Source organism: Lethenteron reissneri, chromosome 26 (genome assembly GCF_015708825.2).
Source record: "Lethenteron reissneri isolate LAM-NWPU_2019-01 chromosome 26, ASM1570882v1, whole genome shotgun sequence".
NCBI classification, from domain to species: domain Eukaryota; kingdom Metazoa; phylum Chordata; class Hyperoartia; order Petromyzontiformes; family Petromyzontidae; genus Lethenteron; species Lethenteron reissneri.
This window is the reverse complement of record NC_083804.1, coordinates 23,244,931-23,271,892: the sequence shown is the minus strand read 5'-3', so window position 1 is coordinate 23,271,892 and position 26,962 is coordinate 23,244,931. Positions and strand designations below refer to the sequence as shown.

At 44.3% G+C, this 26,962-nt stretch overlaps 1 protein-coding gene across 1 annotated transcript; it reads left to right on the top strand.

The window, feature by feature from the left end:
- Positions 1-26,500, top strand: SELENOI (selenoprotein I). Its single transcript, XM_061560619.1, has 10 exons — positions 1-206; positions 4,462-4,530; positions 6,251-6,359; positions 8,591-8,665; positions 12,378-12,640; positions 13,594-13,702; positions 16,338-16,386; positions 18,566-18,746; positions 20,742-20,927; positions 23,293-26,500. Exons 1-10 carry the CDS (start codon positions 147-149, stop codon positions 23,356-23,358), a joined length of 1,167 nt encoding a protein of 388 aa, XP_061416603.1. The 5' UTR covers positions 1-146; the 3' UTR covers positions 23,359-26,500.
- Positions 26,501-26,962: the final 462 nt, after the last annotated feature.

The following is a 26,962-nucleotide window of genomic DNA, read 5'->3' as shown; positions in this document are numbered from 1 at the left end:
GCGTGACCGACAGGAAGTGACGCGCCGGGAAGAGCGGAAGTGAGGTGCGCGGTGTCGGCAGGAGTGGGCCACTGCTGCTGCTGCTGCTACTCGCGGGAGGAGGAGGAGCAGGTGGTGGAGGCGTCGTCGTCGTTGTTGTCGTCGACATGGCCGCGGAGCACGCGTACATCACGGCCGAGCAGCTCGCCGGCTTCGACAAGTACAAGGTGAGCACCCGCTCGGGGGCACGGTCCGCGGCGCTCGGCGTTCTTGCTGTTGTGTTGACTCCTGCCGCCACCGTCTCCGTCTCCGCTCGCCCACCTCATCACCTCGCCCACCTCGTCACCCACGCTGATGGTGTGGTGGTGGTGGTGGTCAGGGGTGGTTGTCATTCAGCGAGAGTGCTGGGGCGCGGGGGGGGGGGTGCGTAGCGGTTCGTGCGCAGGGCTACGAACCCGGCGACCCGAGTTCGATTCCCGCTCACGGCCACCAACGCCAATGACGATTATCTGAACCATTCCTGGGTCTCAAAAGAGTGCGTGGTGCGGTGTGTGAACATCGCCGCTGGGAAGACAAAGGCGGTCGGGTGTCGTGTTGGCCACCCACCCCCTCGCGTGCCTTGCCGGCCTTCATGGGTGCTCGCTAAAAGCACTTGCCCCCGTGATCTTTGTGTGAGAGACCGACGCTCACAACAGCGGGCGGAACGCCGGGTGTGTAAAACGGCGAGGTGACGATATGCAACACTTTGGGGGTGGTGGCAGCACCTCGGATTAGCACAGCTACGTACGGTGCGAAAGAAGTTCAAGATACAGCTACCGGTTAATTCAGGAGGTTCACCCCAAAACGCGTGGGTCTGGTTCGTAACCTTCGCCGCTTTTTCACGTGGCTCCAAAGTGCACCTAGCCTGGCACATGCCGCTGTGTGGTTTCGTGAACGTCAGTGGCGAATGGCGACTGGTGTGGGTCAGTGTCACCTTTCTTTGCCTTGTTACAATATCCGCCCCGTTAAATCAGTCATGTATTAGCATTTCTGGGGCTATGTTTAATAATTTTCGTGACTTCAAGATGTGTATGGTTATCGTTCGTCGTAATTAATGCATTAGTGTTCGTTCATTGTCGTACACGTCTGGAGTGTATACTGTAGTGGTTCATATCCTGTTGACCAGTGCTGCAATATTAATTTGTCCTTATTCATTGTCGTTTAGTTTCAATAAAACATTAACAATGACTTAAAACTGTTACATAATTCTTAATGTATTATTTAAGTAATTACCCACTTGTAACCAAATCACTCTTCCGTTTAGCACGGTTGGTTACCTACTGTGCGAAAGAAGTTCTACATACAGTACATACTCCGAATGACCCCTTATCCTGGTTGCTAAGCCTACATAGTGCTCGGATGGGTGACCACCGTGTATCACAGGTGCTATAGGCCACACACAGTGCAGCAAAAGCCATGGTGCTGTATGCACCGTGCTCCTACGTCTCGCCTCGCCTTCTCCAACACGAACTGACCAGCGTGGTGAAGTATGGGCAAATTGTCCCCACGACTCCCACGGTGTGGGGGGGGAGGCCCTCATTCAGCAGTGGATTTACAAAAGGGCTGTCGTGTAAATTGCAGTTAAATTAATGGAGGATTCAATCCTCATGTTATAACGCATGCATAATTATATGCGTTTATATTCTTGCATAATAAATTAATATGCTTAATCTTGAACTGTATTAAATTAATATGTTGATGATACAGGATTTCTAAATAATATATACATTCTAAAACAATAATGCCTCATCAGTCGTTCACAATTCATTTATAATTCATTAATGTATTCATAGTCATTCCTAATTATTTCGGAATTGATATGAATAATTGACAGCATATTTTCAGTCGACTGTTGGATGAACGCCTCTGCTGGTCGCGTCGGTCATGGAGGTTGTTTGACCGTGATTCTGATATTTCGCGTTCGTGCATGTGGTGGAAACGAGAGGCCCAGAAGAAGTTTAGACATCGCTTGACAATCGCTTGACATTGGCCAGTCCGTTTCGGGTTTCGGTGGAGCCGCTCATCATCCTTAATGGGTTCATAAAATATCGACATGCTTTGTGCAACATCAAGTCGTTGACCTGTGGATTAATTTACCCGAGCCATATGAATGTGGAATGTCTGCCACTGGCAAAGTGATTTCAATAGGAAATGGACATCCCCTCCCCCAAACTCAATTAAGCAAGAACACCACTTTGTGAATGCTGCTAACTGAAACCTTATACCAAGCCTCAGAGTGCCAGACATGTGTACTGCCCAAGATGTCAAGTAACTCCCAATATACTGTACACGTAAATGGCAGGTGATTGTAGTTCCCGGCAAAGAAACCCCACGCATTCCAGATATTTCATGTTCACCTCCTTGTCTCATTGCCCAGCAGAATTTTGACACTATGGTGCTCCCATCCCTGTGTGGTCCACCAACCCACAACATCTGAATCACTACCACAAACACCACCTCGTTTTAGTGAAACAGTGCTCAAAAGAGGTGGTATTTGTGGTGCGTAATTAAACCAAGAGAGCGGTGACTGCACCCGGCTGTTCCCCATCAGTACCCGGAGTGTCGCCGTTCGAACGGCTCACTCGTCGGGTGATTAATCCACAGTAATTGGAGGCGAGACACATTTTCGTGCCCGAGCGCGTCACAATCGGTCATTCCGTTCCACTGTGGGCTGCCATTGTGGAGAGGTTAATTGTGGGTTGTAATGCGGGAAGCGATGTTTTTGGTTTGGTTCCTTTATTCACGGATCTTTATCCTCCTGATGGGAGCTGCGTCGCTGTCCGAATCCTTACACTTTGCTGCCCCCCCCCCCCAGTGCATGAGGATAAAGGTCAGCTGACTTGTTCTATGTTCTATGTTCGATGCCTTGGGCACTGGCAGATGTTGCTCTGTGGGCCAAAAGCAAGAGAACAACTTGTGCACCACATGTTCTATGCTCAGGATTTTAAAACGTTTATTATGAATAATATTGGTCGCGAAATCCTACGTGTCAAACTTGTGTGAGCTAAGTTGCCAAGGCAAAGTGTGTGTGGTATGTTTGAGAAAAAGTGTGCTGTGTGGTGGGGAGCGGTAGTACAACAGTTAGCACGCTGCCCTACAAATCCAGGCACCCAAGTTCGATTCCCGCTTACGGCCAACACCAGCGACGATTATCTGAATCTGTCTGGACCATTCCTAGGTCGACTCAGCCTTAAATGAGTACCTGTTGCGATGTGTGAACATCGCCACTAGAGAGACAAAAAGTGGCCGGGCGCGTTGCTGCTACCCACCCCCTCGTGTGCCTTGCCGGTCTTAATCGGTCCTTCTCACTAACAGCCCTTGCCCTAACAGTCTGTAAAGGCTATACAATGGATATTTTTATTAGCGCGGCCAAAGCACGGTGTACGTTCAGCGAGAGTTGAAATATCACTTGCTGCAAGGTCACGCTGTCAGTTTGCGGGGCGCGCATGCAGGCACTGTAAGACACGTGCTTCTCTCCCTAAATTGTTCTCTCCGCATAACTGGCACGCAAGCACGCTGGGTTAGGGGGGGTGGTGGCTGGAAGGGAAAGTGCTCTTCCTGGTTCCGTACGTTGGGGGTGTAGAGGCAAGAGGGTACTGGCGGTCACTTGTGAGGTGAGGCTTGGTGGCTGCATGCACCATCTGGTCTTGTTTATTGCAGTCGCAATGTTCGTGGCCACGTCCACTGTCTCACGAGGGACTCGTGCCCTCTACTGCGCCACGCGTAGCCTGCCGGAAAGCACTCAATGGTCTTGTTAATCACGCCCGCATAAAAACAATTGAAGTGAAATGGTGTTGCCTTGCTGCCATACTATTGAGCTGTGTTCACCTCGTGCATATTGGGCGATTTAATTTAACGTTCATGTCTCCTAATGATCAATAATGATGGATTACTGTACATGTTACTAATAATGGCATATGCACTTTAATGATTGTTGAACATGTTTTTTTTTTATTCCATTCTTCTTGGTATTTCATATAATGTAGTGCAAATTTGATTTGTACATTTTCTATTAATATACAGTTACATGCTGGGAATGTAATTTCGTAGTCTCCATATAAAACATAGTATGAAATTAGTCCCCTTTTCATGTATACTCATTAACATGATTGGTTATAAAAGTCTACATTGTATACCTCTTATCCCCTCTAAACTCAAAGAATGGCAATTCAACCCGAGGCAGCTCTGTCATTTACATTCGCACAAAGGTGTTTAGCTTGAAGCAAAATCTCGGAAAGTTGAGGGCGCGTAATTTAACGTTAATTATCTCCAATTAATTACACGGCATGGCAGATATTCGCTGCCAGAGTTCAGAGAAAGGAGGTGTGCATGTTTTCACGTGCATTTATGCTGCACTTTTTTTTACCTTTGCTCTGAATAATTTGACATCGTGACGTCTGTAAAAAGATACTCACTGCCAACTTTTTCCATTCTCCTTTGCAGTACAGTGCTGTGGACACCAACCCACTGTCGGTGTACATCCTGCACCCATTCTGGAACTTTGTGGTCAAGGTGAGTGTGTGCGGTGCATTTGAAACTGTTAGTCCTGCAGTTAATTGCCCTAAGTTGTCACTTGTATTTGATTAAGCATGCTAATGTTATCATGTTTGAGAGCACAGTGTAGCAAGTGAAGACAGATGCGCTAACATTTGTTTGTACAGGAAGAGAGCGCAGTGTCGGTAGACTGGTACGAAGGGTAATTCAAACATTTATTTTCCAAGGGGTGTGCCTTGTCAGAGGTTTACAATCTCAGAAATGATTCATTTCATAACACATAGAAAGCACACAGGTGACTGTTCACTAAGTGCAAACAATGTGATCATTCTTATTTACCTTGGCAATTGAATATGGGGATTGCTACAAGTCACCAGGGTGATGAGTGATTCATGTTGAAACAACCACCACTAATTGTAACTTTACTCAGTACACATAGGAGAAACTTGCCTCATGATTGAGTGCATTACTTTTAAAGGCAATGCCAGTAACAGCAGTTAACGCTTATTAACTTGCCTGGCAGTCGGTCACTATGCCCTGTTTGGCTCCTGGCCGAGCACTGCCTTTAATTCTCACTTGACAGATTTCCAAGTGGAATGAATGTGGACATTTTCTTGTTAATCAAGCTGGTGGGCTTGAGTAGACTTACACAAAGAGCGCTTATCTTGTGTGCACTTTGCTCCCCCAGCCCTGTAGCCCTAGACAACATTCTTCCTGGAGTAGCACAGTTCCTCGGTTGACAATATTAGCAGTACTGCGAAGGTCGTTTATTTACAGGCCATTCTCAATTCACTGCTGGATGGAGGCCTCCTCACCCCGTGCTTGTCCTGAGGGTTATTTGACCGTACATCACCACGCTGGTCAGTGCGAGTTGGTGAAGGAGGTGCCCGGGAGCAGTTTAGGTATAACTCACCACTGCTGTGAGCCATCGCTGGGTATAACATTGAGGTTGCAGCGTTCACGGCACAGTGCGCTAACCACTGCACCCCCACTTCAACCCGAACGTTCACCAGTGGCATTTTTAAAACATTATAGGTGTCGTATTTCACAAGAAGCAGAAGTTTCATGTCTTTAGTTTGCTAAACATGGTTCTGTTTACACTTTCACTTCGTGACGTAATACACAAAAGCATCTTCTAGTTTGGAGGCAGATTACCTGATTTCAGTCTGCATTGTTCATACACTTTATATTCAAAGTTTGGGAGTCCATGTAATTGCAAAACTTATTGCTTGATATGTGTTCATTGTTACACCAACGATATGCTAATGTATTAATCTGAATGCTAGTACAGTGCATTAAAATAGTCTTAAATACGGGATTTAATTTGTTATTAATATTCTTCACAGAAACGCTAATGCTTATTCAGTCATGTATTCCAGCATGTTTCGTGGAAATCGGACCTCGTATCGTTAAATAAGATTGACAGTTGACCAGCATTTAGGCAAACAAACCTGACTGCTGATGAGACAATGTATGTCGAAACCGGTACAGAGTTTGCTTGTGTTGGAACAATGCCGCTGTCATTTTGGACTCCCAGAAGGCTTTGTGGCTGATGATGTAAGAAATACGATTTATGTTTTACACGAAGTGACAGATACGTAAAGTAGACGTTTTGTGTGCTTTATTTGTGTTAAATAATCAGCAGTAGCTCATGGAAGTGGGTTTTTCTGCGCACTCGCTCGCTCTCGCCTGTTCCACTTGCTGAAAGAAGGCGTCCGTGGTGTCTGTTTCATCACAGCTCTTCCCCAAGTGGGTGGCCCCCAACCTCCTGACCTTCTCGGGCTTCCTGCTGCTTGTTTTTAATTTCTTCATCTTGGCGTATTACGACTGGGACTTCTACGCGTCTGGTAAAAAAAAATACGAGCAGTTGGAAACGTGTGTATGTGTTCTCCCCGCGTCAGTGTGGTCTAATAAAACTCTTTTTGTCTAGTCAATGCTAGATTGTGTGGGGTCGACTCGGCCTCAGGACCACTTTGTGAGAAATTCAATCGTGGGTTGTTTTAATGGGACACCAGGCCCTGCCATAAGAATGTGGAATTTCTTCCACTGGCTCTGGGACTGTAAATGGGATTTGAGCACTGCCTCAATGCTCATTTGATCAGGAATTCACTTTGGCTTTTGGATGAGGGCCTTCCCCACACTCGTGCATATCATGCGGGTTATTTTTTTATCAAACTTGGTGATGCTGGTCGGTGCCGGTTGGTGAACGTGTGGAGCATGGATGTGGAATCATAGGTGTACAGTATAACATTTGACAATGTTTATGCATCCAAGCACTCTCCAGGTTCTCAGCCCTGCTTAAGCTGCTGAGATCTGTCGAGGTACGAGTTAATTCCGAGTTATTATTTGGTTTTAGGTTTAAAAATAAATATGCAACCCAAGAAACGTGCAGCTCTTAGCTTGTGCGTACATACCTACGCTGGTTGTCCCAATCCTTGGAAAGGTCTTTTTTATTGAAAAAAAACTTGATTTGAAGATTTCGTGACTGCAAGAATTACTCTTTGGTTCTTTTGGTAAAGTCGCGTAGAAATAAAATAAATAATAGGATACACGACGTTTCGATTGCAACACAATCAACCGTCATCAGGTGTGAAAGAATGCAAACCCCCCCCCCCCCCCTCTCTAGATAATGCCTCGCCACAGAGACGTTGTTTCTCTGTGTGTCTCTGTGTGTGTCTCTGTGTGTGTCTCTGTGTGTGTCTCTGTGTGTGTCTCTCTGCGTGTGTCTCTCTCTGTATGTGTCTCTCTCCAAGCTTGCATTCTTTCACACCTGATGACGGTTGCTTGTGTTGCAATCGAAACGTCGTCTATTCTATTTATTTTATTTTATTTCTACATCACTTTGCCGAAAGAACCAAAGAGTGAAAAATACAGTCATGAAAGTAGGGGTTGAGTGAATTATTATGGACCCCCAAAAGACTTCTATAGAGTTTAATTCAACATGTACAATTTAATAGAACAATGCGTTTGATGTCCACTAGATTTATTTTGACAGAGCACGTGAACATAATTATAGTATTTTATTAATTAACAAAGATACGACATTACATGCGACAGCCCGGAACACACAGCCTAGATAAGATAAGAGCTGTTTTTGAGAATTGAAAATGTTTTGAGTATTAAGGTTTTTTTTGCTGTGCAATTTAAGGAAGTCAACTTTTTTAAAATATATAATAGAAACGTCGTGAGAATTTTTCTTGTTTTATATTTTTAGTAATTTATTATTTCCCTTTTATGTGACTTTACCGAAAGAACCAAGAATATAAGTTTATATTAACAAAGAATGTTTAAAAAGTTGCACAGACTTAAACATGTTACTTATTTTCAAAGCCTAACCTTTATCAAGAAACGAAAAAGGAACACGCTTCTTATTACTGACTACGATGAACATAAATGTGTGTGAACATATATTTATGATAATAATTTTATCGATATATATAAAAGGGAAATTTGTGAATGTGTGTCTGTTCGAAATGTTTAGCATACTTCCCAACATGCAACAAACTTGAAATTTGGCATGTGGGTAGCTTCCAGACTGTACACAATGCAAAAAGTATAAAAATATACTTTTGTATTTGGGGGGGGGGGGGGGGTGCAATAAAGCATATATTTTGCACGGCAAGTGAGTGGTGACGTAACAGCTGCATGTGACCTCACATCTGTGATGTCACCCGCATGCGGCAGCGTCACGCAGGGTGCCTGCTGACGTCACGCATCCTTCCCCCACCCTCCGCTTAGGCCGTGTATTAATCCAAGACAATAATCCAAGTCTCGGGCGAAGCCGGGTAGTAAAGCTAGTCATATTGAGATTTACATTGGTTTTAAACAAACATTTACTCAAGCATATAACATAAGCGGGCACCGCGCAAAGACTTAACATCTCACGTTTTGCGCATGGCGTACGTACAACTTGAGAGCGCATTTCTTGCCAGGTGTTTCAGGATCGTGAGCCACCTTGTAGAAACGACACCCACCCGTTCGCCGCCGTGCAATGAGTACGCGCGTCCCAGCACCGCAGGGTGAATGACGGTGCAGCGATTCACGCCGGGCTGTCTCGTGCCCCCCCCCCTCATCCCAGCGCCGGGGCAGGTGCACGTGCCAGGATGGGTGTGGATCCTCGCCGGTATCCTCAGCTTCTTGGCATACACCCTCGGTAAGCACACACACACACACAATCTCGTACGGATACACACTACTAAACGTTTTATTTTACCAGGTAAGGCCCACTGAGCTATGCACCTTTTTTACAGAAGCGACCTCGCCACAAATGATAGCGCAGTGAAGTGGCTTATCATGTGGAAATTGATAGCAGCCAAATACTCTTAAATGCATGTTTCTAAATGTGGAGGGAAAAACTGGAGGACCTCATCCCATCAGTGTGAGCCTTTCAACAGTGATGGCTTCTATTTAGTTGCTGCTTGCACATTCGTCGCCGTCCACTGACAAATCGACGTAATTGTCCGTGTAAAAGCGCTCGAGAGAAAGATTACGGTGTTTTCCGGCACAGGACGTATTCTTGAAATGAACTGCCTCTGTCGAGTGCTCGTCGCTGGCCGTCTTCAAAGGCGTTATTTGTGTTTTCTTGGGAAATGATCAACTGTAGCCTTTTGATCTGACAAGGAAATAGTGATTTTCCAAGGCCACTTGAAGCCCTAGAGTGGTGATAGATTGAAAATCGCTCTTAATTAACTCCGCGGCTGTATCGTTCGCCTCGCTGCCTACTGTATCGGCCATCATGAACTCCCGTTTAATGCCAAATTATGTGTTACTATTGTTATTCAGGAGACTTACTACACATCTCCCTGTATACTTCACTGTTTCACAAGCCTTTTCAAACACAAATGATGGTTTGCTTTCCACTTACATGTACTCTTCGTATAAGCAAAGGTCTTCTTTTTTTATCATACCGTTTTCATAATTTGGGCACTGCATGATCATATTAACACCCACTGGTACTTTGGCGTTTCACTGTTGTTTCAGTCTATCCATTTTACGCCTCTTTAAAGGTAATGAAATACGTTCATAAAAATATAACATTAAATTTAGGTTGGGATGTAAGCGCATCTCTTGCGCCGTCTCCTGGGCACGCTGTCAGGATCGGCATTCCTGCCGTTGGCCGCGCTTGTCTGACGATGCGGTGTTTGCGAGTTCACGCGCCACGGCTAATTACGCACAATGGGGGGGGGGGGGGGGAATCTGTGCACGTGCGGCACGTCACTTGGTCGCCCACGATGGGCGACCCCCGTCGTGGAACGCCGCGGATAATCACTCGGTCAGATTAATTATAATTGCTGAAATCGTGAATATGAATTTATTATTATCATTGGCTTTGGGCTGGCCATCGAACAAAGACGGTTACTGCATCGCGTGTTTCCAGATGCCATCCTGCGGCCGTCTGGAGCTCTCTTGTGATATTAAGAAGCCACTGGCGCTATCCACTTGTAAATCATCCAGATTGACCACATTCTTTAGAACTGCTTTTGTGTTTATTCTCTTGTCCTTCACCACACCTCCAGATAGCACAGTTGGCTACATGCAGTGCGAAATAAGTTCAACATACGTACATACATTATTCTCACCACACGTGCAGCCCTCAGGGCAGCCACTGCTGGATGAGGACCTCCCCATGCCGTGCGGCATGTGGGGGTTGTTTGACCGTAGACTTCGTAGTACAGTACAACACTGGGTTTTCCTGCACTTTTCTCTACCTCCCCACCAAGTCGGCCCACAAGTCCTATCCTATGAGAACCTGATGTGCATGGTGTGGTCACCCATCTAAGCATTATCTAGGCTCAACCGTGCTTAGCTTTTGAGATATGTTAAGAGTGGCTGGATTCATAATGAATTGGTCCTATTTGTATTACTACTACTAAAGGGTTTCAATTCTTTATTAATCCAATATCAAAATCTATTTAAGTGACATTTCCAACAGTGACATTTCTCAATGTAGACACTGCTCTTTGGCATGGCATCCATCAGCCAAATATAGCAGGGCACATGTGACAGTGTTTACGCAAAAGTTAACCTCATAAAAACGACCTGTTGTACCTTTTAATTACACCCTTGTTTTGGAAGCAAATGCTAAGGGAAGTACGTCTTCTAGTCTTGCGTTACACACCAGCAGTAGCAACGGTTACTTTATCCCCTTTCTAGCAGTGGGGTTTCCCACTTCTGAATGGACACGTACAGGAACATCATGTGTACGCACGTTCTGTTTGCGGCTCTGCCAGCTGAAAAATCAACGTGTGTGTGTGTGCGCACCACGTTAGCCAGCCATTCCGTAATAGGTCTCACAGCAAGCGCCACCGTAATCTCCACTGCCAGCGCAACGCAGTGCTGCAAGGTGCACACTCCCAAGACTGTCACATTGTGAGGCATACCCATTTGAATAAATGCCAGGTCTCGGCGTAAATTTGACGGTAACTGCCGAGAATAAGCACTTTCGTATGGTAATCAGTGACGAAGGTGTCATGTGAATTAATTCATCATTTCACTCTCGCGTGCATGATTTCTTAGTTTAACTAGGCCTGCAGGCAACGCTTTCATATTGTTACAATTTTAAATTGTGTTACTGATGTTGAGGTGGTTGGGTGGTTCAGGGGTCAGAACATTGAGCCGGCACCGCTGAGACCCTGGGTTGTAATCGAGGTTTTGACCGCCCGTGATTAAATTGGGTACCCAAGTGTCGAGGGTTTCTGGTCTCGGCCCATTCGCTAGTGCCTGCACAGAAAACTGTCGCATACAATTTCGGTTTTTACTTAATATGGCCATATTCTGCTTTGACCATGTGATGAATGTTTCTTTGTCATGGAAAATTTGAGAGGACTCTTCCTGGTGTGGACACAAAGCAGGTCACTTGAAGGGATCTCAGAAGCAGTTTTGTGACATCTGCTTCTGCAAGCTGATATCTGCTTCTGCAAGTGTTATTTTTTAGATTTTTTTTGTCTTTCTCGTATTTTAAACAATTTTCTTCAGTGTCATCTCATGAGATGAGAAAATCTAATATAGAATTGAAGCTTTCGTGACTGCAGAAATTATTATACTCATTGGGTTTTTCGGTAAAGTCACGTATGTAGAAATAAAATAAAACTAAATAAAATGTAATTAAAATAATGGGATAAAACATAGTGTGTTTTACCACATTTCCACCTGATGATGATCGCTTGTGTTGCGTTCGAAATGTCGTGATTTATTTTAATTTTATTTAGATTTATTTTATTTACACATACGTGACTTTACCGAAAAAAACAATGAGTATAGATGAAAAATCTGTTTGGATCTCACAGAGCAGTCCAACCCTGAACGCAAGAGAGCGGCCTATGGAAGCAGATATTACAGAACTACCTCTGAGATCCCTTCAGTGAGCTCTGGTTTGTACAGTTGGGGAAAGCACTTTCCAACCAGCGTGTAATGTTCTGCAAAAATTCTAAAATGGTCATTGATCTCGTGACATGATATATATACCATTTACAGTGTGAGAAGGCAAAAAAACATGTATTTACTGCCGTGGCATCCCTGGTCCAAACTCATGTGTGCGCGAGTTGGGAGAGGTGGTGTAGCGGTTAGTGCGCTGCGCTACGAACCCGGCGAACCGAGTTCAATTCCCGCTCACGGCCAACAAGAGTGACGATTATCTGAACCCGTCCTGGGCCTCCCCTAGGTTGACTCAGCCTCATATGAGTACCTGGTGCTGTGTGTAAACATCGACACTCGGGAGACAAAGGCGGCTGGGCATGCGTGGTGCTGGCCACCCACCCCCCCCTTGTGTGCCGCACCGACCTTCATAGGTGTTCACTGTCAGCACTTGCCCCAACAGTCTGATACGGCTATACGGGGGATCTTTGTCTTTGTGCGCTCGCTCACAGACGGCATCGACGGCAAGCAGGCGCGGCGCACGGGCTCCAGCACCCCGTTGGGAGAGTTGTTCGACCACGGCCTCGACAGCTGGGCCTGCCTCTTCTTCGGCAGCACCGTCTACTCGATCTTCGGCCGCGGCCAGACGGGCGTGAGCCTCGCCACCATGCACATGCTGCTCTGGGTCGTGCTCTTCTCCTTCATCCTGTCTCACTGGGAGAAGTACAACACGGGCGTCCTCTTCCTGCCCTGGGGCTACGATATCAGCCAAGTGGTAAGCCAACAGAATGACGCGATTCGGGTTTCATTAGCGGCACTTTCGGTATCACTTTGTGCGCTTGTAGTGGGCCAACGGTTAGCAGCTACGCTTGCTTTAAATTCTCGTAATTGGCAACGAAGGGCCAAAGACTGGGCTGCAAGGATATTGAACCCCTGATGGATTGCATTGCTACCTCGTCCGACTTCAGGACAGCACAAGGGTTTTAGTGTTGTCACCCCCGATCATTCAGTTTCCAACGCGAGGATGTACCTTGTGGAAATTCTTAAGTTGAAACTTTGCAAATGGTGGTTTTTAATGCAGCAAACTGTGGTGGTTGCAATTGGAGGGTGCAGCTGTGACACACCATCGGATTCACCCTGAAAGACTTGACAATGACTGAAGCTTGTTCGAGACACAGCAAAGTAAGGGCTTCTTTCGAAGGGACTCAAATTCTTAAAATGTGCTGAAGCTACTCATTGGCATGTAGGCAGCCCTTCCATAAGAGTTATCTGATCATTTCAAAGCTGCATGTGTTATTATACACAATGCTACAGTAATGGCTCAGTATTAGGAGGAATGATGCATTCATCCATCCATCAATTATTATTCATTCTTAAGCTCACATTACTTGCGTTAAATAAGATTTCTCAATGTTTTTTTATTTCGATATAGGATGTATGTTATGGGTATTTTGTCACTCCTGTAGCCACTAGTGGTGCTGCCATTTATCACAATGATATTTTTTGTATTGATTTATGACCCTGAATTGTGACAATTAATTAAATTGTTCGACCTCTATACAATATTAATGATGTCCTCTGCTTTACAGGATGGTTAAATGCATTGTATGGGAACACAATGGCTACTTGCCTGCAGCGTAACTGTATTGAAAGTTGATTTTGAATGCGTAATTCCAGAAAGTGGTTCGGTTCTAACCCCCCATCCCCTCCTCTCCCGTCCATTATCAGACCATTTCCATCGTGTACATCGTGACGGCGGTGGTGGGCGTGGAGGCCTGGCATCAGGACTTGCCCTTCGGACTGCTCTACCGTGACTTATTCCTCTTCATGCTGCTGGGTGAGGGCAGCTGCGCACGCAGCGTGCCGCCACTTTGCCTCGTCTCCTTGCCTCCGATGCGTTTGGCGAGTGGCGTTGTTTACGCTGGAGAGAGTACTCATGCGTGACTAAACTGCCATTGTACACCAACCGCAGGCCGCTTGATGAATGGTGTTTGTTGACGCGGTTAGGAAACATTCGGCCGCAAGCTGTTTTACAAGACTGGCCCGAATATGACCTCGGTGCACGTGAGCATGATTGCTCTGCTAATTTAAATTAAAGATTTCCCTTTAGACTAAACAGTTCATGCAGTGAAAGCGCCAATGCATTTCACCTGCTCAGCCCAGTAAAAAATCTAATGAGAAACTATTGCTTGCACGGACACTTAACCTATCACACATGCACATTCTTACACAATGACAACGTGCCCACTGCTGACAATGTGGCCCTGAAGTTCACCGCACCTGCAGTACATGGTGGGGCAGGCTCAACCCCTGATTAGATTCTGAGATTTCACAAGATCAGGTGAATTACGGGTTATATGGGTCACAGCATGTGTGCTTTTATTTCCCACATTAAAAGTAACATTGGCAGAAACCGTCTCGTAGCAATGTACAGGTCTGGTTGGCCGTGCTGTTCAGATCAACGTGTTTAGAGGTGAGGGCCATTACCTAAGTGGAAATGCTCTTCACTGCTTTTGTGGTGTACTAGTGTACATTGATCTGAGGGTCGGGGAGGGGGTGGCGGTTTCAATTCGCGGTCAAGTGAGATGGAGTAAACTCTCTCGGTACTGGACACTTGGCAGGTTTTTGAAAATAAGAGCTTTGTTTGGACTAAGTGAGCGACAGAGTTGAGCACGCCCCTCCAAGCTTCCCATAAATAGGCTGTCGTGTTGTGAGCCGCAGGTCGTTGTCGTTTGTGTTACTCAAAACCAAGCGTTTATTTCTGCACGCAGTAGCAGCATGCGTTTGTATTCTAGCTGTGAATTTGAGCGGAACTTTGTCATGCAAACTGTGAATTGTGTACTGAGCGAGTGTGCAAGCATTGCACATGGGCGATGCTTGCAGTGCGTACATTTGGGGCAAATTTGACATGAAAATAACACGTATAGGGAAGTAGGATTAGTGACACTCGCAGTATGTTCATTTTTTTACAGCAGAATGGAATTTCAAATGTTCTGAAACTCAAGAATGCATAGAATGTGGTCTGACTTGGTGTTTGTTGTGCTACGAAGGGAATAGTTAATCTCTTTTTCTTTAGAATACGCTGCTCGGTCTGAAATAATCTTGTTATTCACTCCGCATAAACTATTCCTTGCAAGTGAGTAGGCCTTTTGGCGTCCTCTGGTCTAACACCTTTTGAGACTAGGCTCCAAGGAAAGCTGTCTCTAGGGTGGACCAATCAGTTTCCAAGACAATACATATATTGTCAGTGTTTTTTTTGCATTCTGACCACAAGTATTGTGGCTAATGCAGACATGATTCCTTGTTAAAGGTTTCAGTTTGGTGTTTTAACATCTTAACACCTGTTTTGTTTCCAGAAAAAAGGGGAAAACCTCTCATTGCAAAGTTAACTTCCTCAGTTGGTATGATTGGGAAGTATGTCTTGTGAACAAAACTCATACAATCTCACTGGGGATTTACTTGGTTCATTTCGTGAATGCAATATTCAAAGTCACACTTTAATAAAAGTATCATAGGTAATATTAAACATATTTGTACAAAATTGCATGCACCATTGGATGGCCTTGCCTCTTAGCCAGTCACTGTTTAACATCGTAGCGTTGAATAACTCATTTTTTACTCATTCTGGCCTCGATGCTTGTTGTAAATGGTAAACATTTAACACTTTCTCAGAAATAGTGTGCTCAGTGTACTCTTTAGTACAGCGTGTAACTGAACAGTTGACTTGAGAAGAGGTAGTAGGGCTTGGGCAGGTTACGCCACAAGACGAATTTCGAAGTGGCAGCCAAAAGAGTAAATGTGCCGGAGAGGACTTGGCGGTGCTTTGGGAAGGCCTACATCCAGCAGTGGATTGGTTATGGTTGATAATGATGAATACAATTAATGTTGACAAGGCTGAAAAGTGTCTCCCAGAGGTTAATGCCAAAATTAAAGCGGCATGTTTTCTGCTTATTGCTCAATCTATTTGCTTCACGGGGGCATTAGTGTTTGTGGTCTGACTTTCGCGGTAAGGTCAACTCAAATAAGTGCGGGCTGTGGTGACCTGCACCGCATATAGATGGTGCCCAGAATACTCAATGACTATCACAGCAATGGAATGCCCCACAGCTCGTGCGAGGCAAGCGTGCCGCTTTGCCAAATGTCACCGAAGCGCATGCACACACACACAAGTGCAACTGTGTTTTTGTAGCGGCCCATGCCTTAGTGGCATTTGCCCGTGCGACCCTATCGCATCGCATTACATGCTTTATAAGACTGTATGAAATGTTACATCGAGCAGTTAATGCGATTGAAAATGGTTCAACGCGTTTATTTGCCAAAGTATTAGGAGACTGCTGAATTGAATACGGTGTCCCATGTCAGAGATGTTGGAGATTTGGGGAGGCCTTCATCCAGCAGTGGGTAGATCATGGCTGATGATGAATATTATTAAATACTGTGTTCATGTTTCTCTGATGATGTGTTCCCAATAGGTGGAGCGTTTTTGGTCACCTTGCCCCAAAGCTTGTTCAACCTGCATAAGTGAGTTGTTTTTTCTGGATTTTAAGTTTTCGTGACTGCAAGGATCCATACTCTTTGGTTCTTTCGGTCAAGTCACGTAGGTGAAAATGAAAAAGTAAAAATAAAAATGAAAAATAAAAATAAAGAATAAAAATAACTAAATTAAATCACGACGTTTTGGAGGCAACACAAGTTTCCGTCATCAGGTGGGACAACCACAGCAAGAAACAGAATTACTATAGTGGGCTGTGGTTGTCCCACCTGATGACGGAAGCTTGTGTGGCCTCAGAAACGTTGTGATTTGATTTAGTTATTTTTATTCTTATTTTTTTTTCACCTACGTGACTTTACCGAAATAACAAAAGAGTATGAGTTTTATATATATTCTGTCTGCAAAGGCACGCGATGAACATTCTATTTCCTAACCTTTTGAAATATTTTTTTATTTTATTCCTGTCTCGTTGGCTATGTTAGCCTAATTGTCACATTAGCACATGATTTGAATTTGACTGGCACGAATCCGAAAAAAATGACTTCGTACACACACACAATGTCACGCATTTATCGAGGGCGTGAAATATATAATTGAATAGATTAATTCATGTCTTTCCACATGCTTATCTTTTTATCAGGTGTAACTGGAACCTCGTGCTTAATGAATGTGTGGTATAACTTTCTAAATTTCCATAATCACCCTTGGCCCATATTAATGTGACCCAATCTTTGTTTCACGTCGCTTGTTAGTTTCCTGGCTGCACTGAGGATGACGGAAAGGCCGTGTGACTTGTAACCAATTTCCAGTTTGACCCGTTATCGGATACTTTAAAATTTCCGTTCATCAGTGCACAGCTGCCAAGATGTGTTTGCCACTTGCTAAATAATAATAATCACGAATAAATGTGCAACATCGCCTGCTTAATCAACCGAAAGGGTTGAGGTGTGTTGTAACGGAGGCAGTTGCAGGAACCTTGTACCCTCAAGTGACCACCACACTGCCGCCACGCACGCAGTTGCACTTTGGAGCTGCCAGCCTGGCAATCCGCCTCATGCAAACTGTTAAAATGACCTCTCACATGTTCACATTTTTATTAGGGGGCAGCCTTATCGCTATCGGTCGTTTGTGTGTCGATTTTCCAGAGCAGTTCTTTCCATAGGGTGTTAACAAATAGTTTCCTCTGTTGGTTCGTGCCCCCAATGCTCCCCCGCGTTTTATGAAGTCATTGCACGACTCTATGTACTCGTATGAATTACTTCCCAGAAGTATGAATAAATGTTTCATTCTTACACAAGTGAGTATATTGAGGAAGTTATTGTTCTTTTAAGATTCTTAGGACCTTCTAAAGTAGGGCTATACATAGAAAATCTTTGAATGTAATATGGTCAGTCTCTTGAAGAACATTGACTTGTGTGTTCTTGGAATTATATTTGTATAGCCTAGAAAATATTGACATTCACATTCACTATTGTTGGTTATAACTGGCGTTATAGTCTCTTATATGATACTAAATACAGCACTCTGTTTCGTTAAAGCAGGAGACCAACACACTTTCTTGAATGAGATTGTAACTTATGCAAAATTGATTGCAGAATTTGAAATTAAGGGTAAGTTATTATTTATTGCATTGTTCTTAAACTTGATTTTGAGCTTTTGTGAGCATCAACTGCATGTTTTAAGTGTGTGTCTGTATATACTGGCTTTGTAATAGACTCATTGAAACTCCAACCTTCCTGTTGCTGCTCAAATCCCAACTTGAAGTGAAACTTGCCAAATAACTTGTGCGTTAATTTCCCGAACAAAACAATAGATAATGCATGATCAGGAAATGTCTCATTTACACCAGGCTTCCTAAAAACAGCGGGGAATCGTGTTGCCCGCCTGGGTGTGGCGGGCGGTCGTGTGTAGTATGCAGTGGTTAGCGTGCTGCGGTACAGCCTGGCGACCGGAGTTCAATTCCTGCTCATGACCACGAACATTGAGGAATATTTAAATATATCCTAGGACTCCCCTAGTGATTACCTGGTGCGAGGTGTAAACGCCAGCATTGGGGAGACAAAGGGGGCTGGGCGTGGTGTTGTCCACCCCCCAAACCCCCTTCCGTGTGCCGCCCCAGCTTTCGTAGACACTACTGCTCGCGAGCAGCACTTGCCCCAACAGTCTGTCGAAGGGTACACGGGGGATCTTTGTGCGCGCGTGTGGCAGGGCACACAAGGCCGGGACGCTCAAGAAGGACACCCTGTGGGAGGCCATGTTGCCCATGGTGTCGCCCACGCTGCTCTTTGTGCTCACATCCGCCTGGGTGTGGCTGTCTCCGGAGAGGGTCGTCGACAGCCAGCCGCGCGTCTTCTATTGGCTCGTGGGGACGCTCTTCTCCAACATCACGGTGAGCAGGAGGAGAGGAGGTCACAACAGCCAAAGGCGCACGAGGCAGTGTCACGAAAATGTGCATTCACAGCTACTCGTTTAAAAAATTTGTTACGAAAAATATTTTAAGATGTATGTATTTATGTTTGAACTTCTTTCGCATTGTACTAATTACAGAATTACAATGGCCAGCAGTGGTCATTTACAGTCACTGTCGTGGGGGTGTGTGTTTTTTTTTAATTTTAATGCAAATTGAATACTTGGGGAAAGTCTCACCGACGCTCAAGACTCTTTTTTACATACTTTTATTTAACTCACTCAGTTGTCGTTGTCATTGTCGTATCCTCAAATATTGTAACTAAATTTTAACCCACTTCTCAATGTGGTATCGACTGCAAACTTGGTATACTTATGTCATACTGATGACAATACTATATTTTATAAAAAAAATAAAATATATATTTTTAAACATTCATTTTTATATGTTATGTTTCGGCTTGGGTCTAATTGTCTACGCTCAACTGACGTTGGCTGTAAATCACCACGGTCCCTTACGTTATGGCAAGCTTTGCAGCCACTTCCTGGAGTCGTGGAGTTCTGCCATTATGAGTAGGGTACATTTCATTAAAGCGTGTTTAGAAAAAAAAGTTTTTTAAAAATATTTCTTTAGAAGGATCCTGCATTGAGGGGTTTGGCCAACAGAGTTCACGAGTGGCATGTGGGAGGAAACCGGGAGTGCCGGGGCAAACACCTGACACACGAGGGGGTGTCACTTGGCACTGTCACCTCGCCACCCAATGCCAACAACACCTGGCAAGCCCCGATGCTCGCCCATCAAAGTCAACTCTGCTTAGCTTCTGAGGTCTGATGACATTGGGCGGATTTAGTGGCCGATTTTGTAAACGTGCATTCTTCACCATGCTGCGAGACAGTTGTCCAATAAAATCCCAAACACTGGCCTGAAAAGCAGGGCTTGATAGCTGGAGAGATGAGTCTCGTCTAGCTGGAGGGGGTTGACAAAAGTTGTTACCGTTTGGTGGTGGCGGCACTTTGAGGAATGGCTGTGACTGTGGCTCCTCCCAGTGGCCAAAGAGCAGCCAGACTTAAATAGGGACTGCTTGACTGGGAACATTGCGGCCCTCTGGATGAATGTGGATTGTCTAAAACATGTGGCCAGACTCGTTGCTTAGCAATATTAATTAATTGTCATTGGCAGATTTTTTTTTACTTCTGCCCATGACTGAGACTGGCAAATGGGTTTGTTATACAAGTGCAGTCATCTACAGTTAGTAGAGCGCCTCACATTTAGCACTTCCCATTTCAGTTTCTGAATATATATGGATAAAAAAAACAACTAAACCTGATTTAAGTTTTTTTTTTTACATCGCATTCAAGAGTCCACGTTGTGTGTAGGGTTCGTTAATTTGGCGTGGCATTTGGTGCTTTTGTACTCCGGCTGTACTCTCGGTGTGGCGTCATGTGTCGTAGAATCTGTGGGCGGTCTCTCGCAAAGCAATGCGACGCTTCGTGTTAGAGAACGGCAGCAGCTATCTCTGAACTCCCTTCAAACGTTCTCTGATTCACACAGTAGGGGGCAGCATCTGCTCGTTTTTTTTGCGTTTGTTGTGGTTCGTGTCAATTGAGGCCTTCACTAACCCGCTGCTTTATGAGTCAAGTGGCAATACCATTCAATAATTACAAAATTGCAAGATTAACATTTCCCTAAGGTTTTATTCTCTGCATTCATATATTTTACAATAATTTGCAATAATGAGTTTCACGGTACCGTAAGCTTCCTTGCCTAGGTTTCATAAAACACATTTTTCATGCATCCAAGGTGTGAAATCGCTAACTGTAAGATACCAGTGCATTACTGCAAACAATCATATTGATGGGACTTGCTCGATTGCGTTGTGGTTTGTACCCATCCACAATCGTGGATTCTGGCAGCAATATCCTATTGTTTGTTTATCGTGTCTTGTGTCTCCCGCGACACTGCCGTGCGCGCGAGCAGTGCAAGCTGATCGTGTGCCAAATGAGCAGCACGCGCTGCCAGCCGCTGAACTGGCTCCTTGCGCCGCTGGCGTGCGCCGTGGCGTTCGTGGCGACTTTCCAGCCGAAGGTGGAGGTCGAGACGGCCGTGCTGTTTGGCATGACGGCGCTCGTCACTGCCGCGCACATCCACTACGGCGTGTGTGTGGTAAGTGGCGCTGGGCCGGACGGGGCAACACGGAGGCGGCGCTCAACGCAACTAGCAACCTTTAAACTAAATATTCTTAGGTTTTTTCGGTAAAGTCACGTAGGTAAAAAATTAAAGTTAATAAAAGTAAAATAAAAAATAAAATAATTTTTTTACCTACGTGACTTTACCGAAAAAACCTAAGAATATGAATCCTTGCAGTCACGAAAGCTTCAAATCTAGAATCTTTAAACTAAAAACTTTTTTATTTTATTTTACTAGGTAAGGCTCACTGGCCTGTGTTTTGCTCTTTTTCAGAAGTGACCTTGCCACAATTGATAGCTCAATGAAGTGGCTTATCACGTGGAAATTTATAACAACCAAATACTCTTAAATGCATGTTTCTAAATATGGAGGGAAACTCGGAGGACCCAGAGAAAAATCCTCGTGATCACGGGGAGAACACGCAAACTTCAAATATACAGGCGTAGGGTTTGTGATTGAACCAACGACATCCTGTATACTAGGAGAGGTGATTTATTATTTATTATTTAATTTCTATTATTTTTATAAGTACATTTTATTATTTATTTATTCCCTACGTGACTTTACCGAAAAAACCTAAGAGTACTTGGAGAGGTAGTTAACATCTTGCAACCTTGTCGCTCGTTCCCACGTAATTTTGCATTTCAAATGTGCGCATCCGCGATGAATATTTTAAGCGAATTAGTGAACAACGTTGCAGCACGAGTGAGCGGCAGCTCACTGCTCTCATGGACATCGTGGCTCACATGGCCAGTGTACAATACCTCCACTGTGCACTTAAAAATGACATCTTAAATTCTAACTTAGCAATCTTTGAAATACGTAATCGACCAGGCTATGTGTTAATTGTGTGTTGACCGACTCTCTGTGTCGTTTTACGTAACATTTCGATACTTTGCTAGGTTATTTAATTTAGTGTGTTCTGTCTCCCTCTAAGCCTGCTTACTTTACTACGCCTCCCTTCGTACTCATTGACATGTAAATGTTTTCCCCTACCCCCTCCCTCTCTCTGCCTCCGCCCCCCTCCGTCTATTTAAGGCCACCCCACAGAGACGATCACCCCTCTCTGTACCTGTGTTGCTCTCTCTATGTATCTTGGTGATATCTGTCTGCTTATATGTCTGTCTATAATTTTCTGGTTAGATTCTATGTCGCTATTTCATTATACCTGATGATGATTGCTTGTGTTGCAATCGAAACGTCGTATGCTATTATTTAATTTATTATTTTATCTTTATACGTGACTTTACCGAAAAAACCAAATAATAATTCCTGCAGTCACGAAAGCTCCAAAATTAAGATTGACATTCTTGGTCTTAAAAGAAAGAATACAAGATAGGCGACGTTTCGGGCAATGGGGCCTTCTTCATAGCACCTGATTGCTGTGTTCATGATATCCTGCTTCGCACATCATAGAAACGTTGAATATGAGAGCCTAAAATTATTTAGTGATGCGCTATGAAGAAGGGCCATTGACCCTGAGCGTCACTTATTGTATTTTTTGTTTTTTAAGGCAGTGGTATTGATGTTATTGACGAATGTATTGAGTTTGTTACTTGTTCTTGTGCACCACTGCCAATGCAGCATCACCAAATAATTTGTTGACATGTTGGTCTTTTAAATTATAAATGAAGCATGCAGCCAGATTCAACGGAGACGTTGACATATTCCAAAAAGTTGACCCTAGAGGCTACAGAAAACTTATTTTATATAGGACAATTTGTATCTTAATATTTTTACGGAATAAAACTTCTGATCACGAGTTACATTTTAAATGGTGTAAAATGTAAGTTAATGTTTGTTAGATGGTAGATTTCATTTTGTGCAAATATGAAATAAAAATGTCAATGGTTTTGTACCATAGAATGTAGATTTTTAAAGCAAAAATTGATTTGAGTTGCAACAGAAATATAATTTTAAAATGGCTTTGATAGAAAAAAAATTGTCATTTGTGGAGTTAAGGGAAAGGTTCCTTAATACTGAGTTTCAGATTCCTCACTTCATATCTCTTGGGTTGATGTGACCCCAGGGAACACAGCAGTATTACACCGTCTAAATTGTGAGCAAAACGCCCTCCGCGTGGCGTCACCCAAGGGTGTCTGAAATCAAGTGCAGCAAGCCTGAAGTGGCAATAAAATGTAAAACCCGCAAAGAGGGCCTTATGCTCACACATTCGTGAAAACGTTTAAATGAGGATGTGTTAACCAGCGCTGGTGAGATTTGATCTCGCACTTGGAGCCACTCTTAATTTCCTCTGCCGCCTTCCGCCCCCCCCCCCCCCCCCCCCACGTTTCCCTCCTTCCTTTTTTACCCCCCCCTTCTTTCCTCGGCCGCCGTTCAGGTGAGGCAGCTGTGCCGACACTTTGGCATCCGAGCTTTCTCGCTCGCGAAGCCAAACAGCGACTGACGAGCCGGACGGCCAGGGGGAGGACGGCTTCTTCGACGAGCAGAAGCAGCCGCTGGTGTAACGCGGTTCGGTGCCCCGTCCCCCCGTCCAAGCCAAGTGACCACTGCCCACTCTTACTCTAGGCAACGCACGCCTCGCAGGTGCTTGCGTCCCCACGCCCCCCCCTTAACTTTCATCGTCAGCACTGCGCACAGAGGCCCTGTACATTTAGGGGTGGTTGCATTTTACGATCAAATTTAGTGAAATATTGACGTTTTTGTTTTTGTTTGTTCATGAACGTAGTGTTGTTGTGTAAATATCCCAATACGGCAGTAGCCTGACGCGGGAGAGATTGTGTGCGTGGGTCATTCGTTAGTGGAGCACATTTTAACGGATGACTTTGTTGAAGCTGGCCACGTCCTCAGCATTGGTTCATACTGCGTGCTTTGTGTTTTGCCTGCAGTGTGCCGTGACTCGTGTATGCCAGTTACACGGCGCATCTTTAAATGCAGTAACGACATCGAGCAATGCTGTAGATCGTCACCTCCCCAAACATCTTTGGTACCATTTTATTAAATTGGTTTCCCTCCCACCCACGAAGCAGACTTAAAAAAAGCCACAGAGCGGGTCTATGTATAAAGCCACAGAACGGAGTCTATATTTTTCTGTGGGACCATTCGTGCCTGTACGGTCGTGCAAAAATGATGCACGAACTTGCAATCCATTTGGCCATTCCTGTAGCCACGTGACCTCTGAACTGTGGCAGATGATTGGGCCTCCCTCCGTTGCTGTCCCAGTCCAGAGTGGTCGAGTGGTGGCATCACGTTGGTTTTTTTCAAGACTGCTGATGAATGTTGTGATTAAACATGCACTCCACAAAAACACATTCGACCTTTTGTTCAATAACATCGGTGTCCTCACCTTGGCGTGTCATCTAAATCGTCTTTTGCAAGAACCTTGAAGTTGTGATCTGTCGAAGCGGCTGCGTTGAAGTCAACAGGAAAAATAACATTAACATGATCGTAGGTTTACATGTATCCAATTTCAAATATATGAACGAATGTATAACGGTCTAATTTATTTATATATAGTATATATATATTTCTTGATTTGTATTTGAAATTGATTTATCCATTTGAAAATTGCCTAGAGTTTAGTGGTGGGCACGTTAATTCACTTTAGTTTGTGATCGAAGTATGATTTTTGAGCGCCAGTTGCCTTCTCGCGGTTGCCGTGTATGCAATGAAGAGCGCGCCCTAAAATCTGACACAGGTGGGGCGCGCGCTGATACCCCTGTACACGCGCACGCGCGCACGCGCACGGCCTCGCCCGACGCCACGTCAACCCAAGTGGCCGGGTCGTAACGGGAGAGGGAAGGGAAACCGACGAAAGACGCCGGTTAATTCAAACTGAGCCACCGTGCCGCTCCCCCACTGCTCTCGCCTCCGAGGAGAGCCCCACCACCCCGGGTGAGGCTGCACTGTCTTCTAAAGCCAAGGAATTCAATTGTTATATTTTGTAACCGCGTTTAGTCGCCTGGTATTTTTCACCCATCCTCGCACACTCGGCACGAGAATAGACCGATCCAGGTTTATCTGGAAATAAATGACGACCACTCTTTGTGCTATCTTCCGGAGCGTTCCATTTCGGTAGCAAGTGTGTGAGAACACCTGATGTTACGCTCATTAAGGTGTTAACCACTGGGAATCTGTAATGGGTAAAAACATCACCGGCTTGCTACTTAGCCAGATAAATATACAACGTGATGTTTGCTTTTAACTTTTAGTTTAAGTTCTTTGGATTAAACTGGCTGGTTCTGTGCATCGCAGGCAGAAAAGAAAATGTTTTTGTCAGTGTTCTGTAACACGTTTTCCACGGTTGCTACAAATGCATCATATATACGTGCGTGTGTATATATGGCATATAATATTCTCATCGAAAAAAGTGTATTTTTAGCAAAGTGTGCGGCTGAATTTTGTAACGTAATCATGAGTAACAACACCCGTCTTAAAAGCCCCCTGCAATGTAATCGTACCGAATTTACAAAAGGTCATAGGCACAACTTTTAACTGTATGGAGCGTGTGTGGCGGTGGTTAGCGTGGTTGTGGCAGGGGGGGGGACGACAACGGTTTTTTTTTACATTGACAATTCTCGTTTTTTTCCAACGCAATTTGACTTTAGCAATCGAAACAGTGTTCGTGTGTGGTGACTGTGACTTCCAACGCATGCTATGAATTATCATTATTATTGCCACTTGCCTTCATGGAATGGCTCTATGGCAAGTGGGTGTTTGTTGTGTCCATGTTATTAAATGATTTTTTTTTTCTTTTAAAATTAGTTTTGTGTTTTATGAATTCATACAAGTGCAACCCACTCTACCTCCGAGTGTTTTTTTTTTTTTATCAGCAGGCTTGCAGTGCTGCACTGTTGGATGCCACTGTTCACAACCTGTGTTGTTTTGTTGGGAAATTCCAGTGCTCTGTGGCATTTTGCTGAGCTTTGTTTATATTTTTTTCTGTCCATTTATCACATACATTGACTGCATTATTTAAACACTACCAAAAAAACCCTGCAGCCTTTTTAACCGTCAGAGCTCATCAGAGGTCGTCACTTCGTTGTGTTAATCAATTTCTATTTTACAATGCATTAATAACTGTTCACTGTTTTGACACATACCAACATAGCTTCTTTTCTGACGATGGCTTTTTTTTAAGCTGCTGGTTTTGTTTAAATGTGTTATAAAATCTTTTCAACATTTACGGTATTTTTTATTCATGTTTGCCTTATCCCTCCTCATGAGCCAATGGTGCACTGCTTTCACTCCAAGTACTTGCTGTGTGCATCTGACGGGATTCGCTTACACGTGCCCAGTGGGTTTTAGTTGCATGTCCTGTAAATGCCCCTTGTAAGAAGGTACTCTGAATCATTTGGCGTTAACGTTTTTCAAAGAATGAAAATACAAACGTGACGGTGAGGTGCATTAAATCGCGTTTTGTAATTGAGCTTTTTTTGATCTAATTTAAATTGACTGTCAATGAACTGTGGCTGTTTCGCTGGCACAATATTAGCAAGCTTTCTGGTGTTTTGTGTGCATTGGGTGTGAATTGGTGAAACCTCGTTTTTTCAGAGATTATAAGTGGAAATAAACTGGATGTAACTGTTTATTGCAGGTTGGTTGAGTTTTTAATCAAGTGTAGCGTTCAAACATTGTACAGTTTACTCGATGGTTCTTTCGGTAAAGTCACGTAGAAATAAAATGTATTAAATGATAATAGAATACGACGTTTCGATTGCAACAAGCAACCGTCATCAGGTAAGAATGAATGAGAAAACAAACTTAGAAATATAATGCGACGCAACACAGTCGGCTAACACAACAGTCAACACCCTACCTGGTTGATTACGTTCTTCCAAAGATTGCTAAATTTGAGAGACAAAACAGACACGGAGACACACAGGACAGACAAGCAGAGAGAGACATAGACACCGAAACAACGCCTCTGTGTCGAGGCCTTAAAAAGAGAGAGGGGGGTGGTAGAGAAATTAGCATGTCAATGAGAGAGTTGTGTGGAAATCCTCCCCGTAGTGGCCGGAGGAGAAAAAAATGACCTATAAAACAAACGA

Excerpts from the sequence above, each read along its gene's own strand:
- SELENOI (XM_061560619.1), top strand. The coding sequence starts at position 147 with ATGGCCGCGGAGCACGCGTACATCACGGCCGAGCAGCTCGCCGGCTTC. Across the intron at positions 16,387-18,565 it reads AGCTTGTTCAACCTGCATAA|GGCACACAAGGCCGGGACGC; the intron begins GTGAGTTGTTTT and ends CGCGTGTGGCAG. Across the intron at positions 18,747-20,741 it reads CGCTCTTCTCCAACATCACG|TGCAAGCTGATCGTGTGCCA; the intron begins GTGAGCAGGAGG and ends GCGCGCGAGCAG.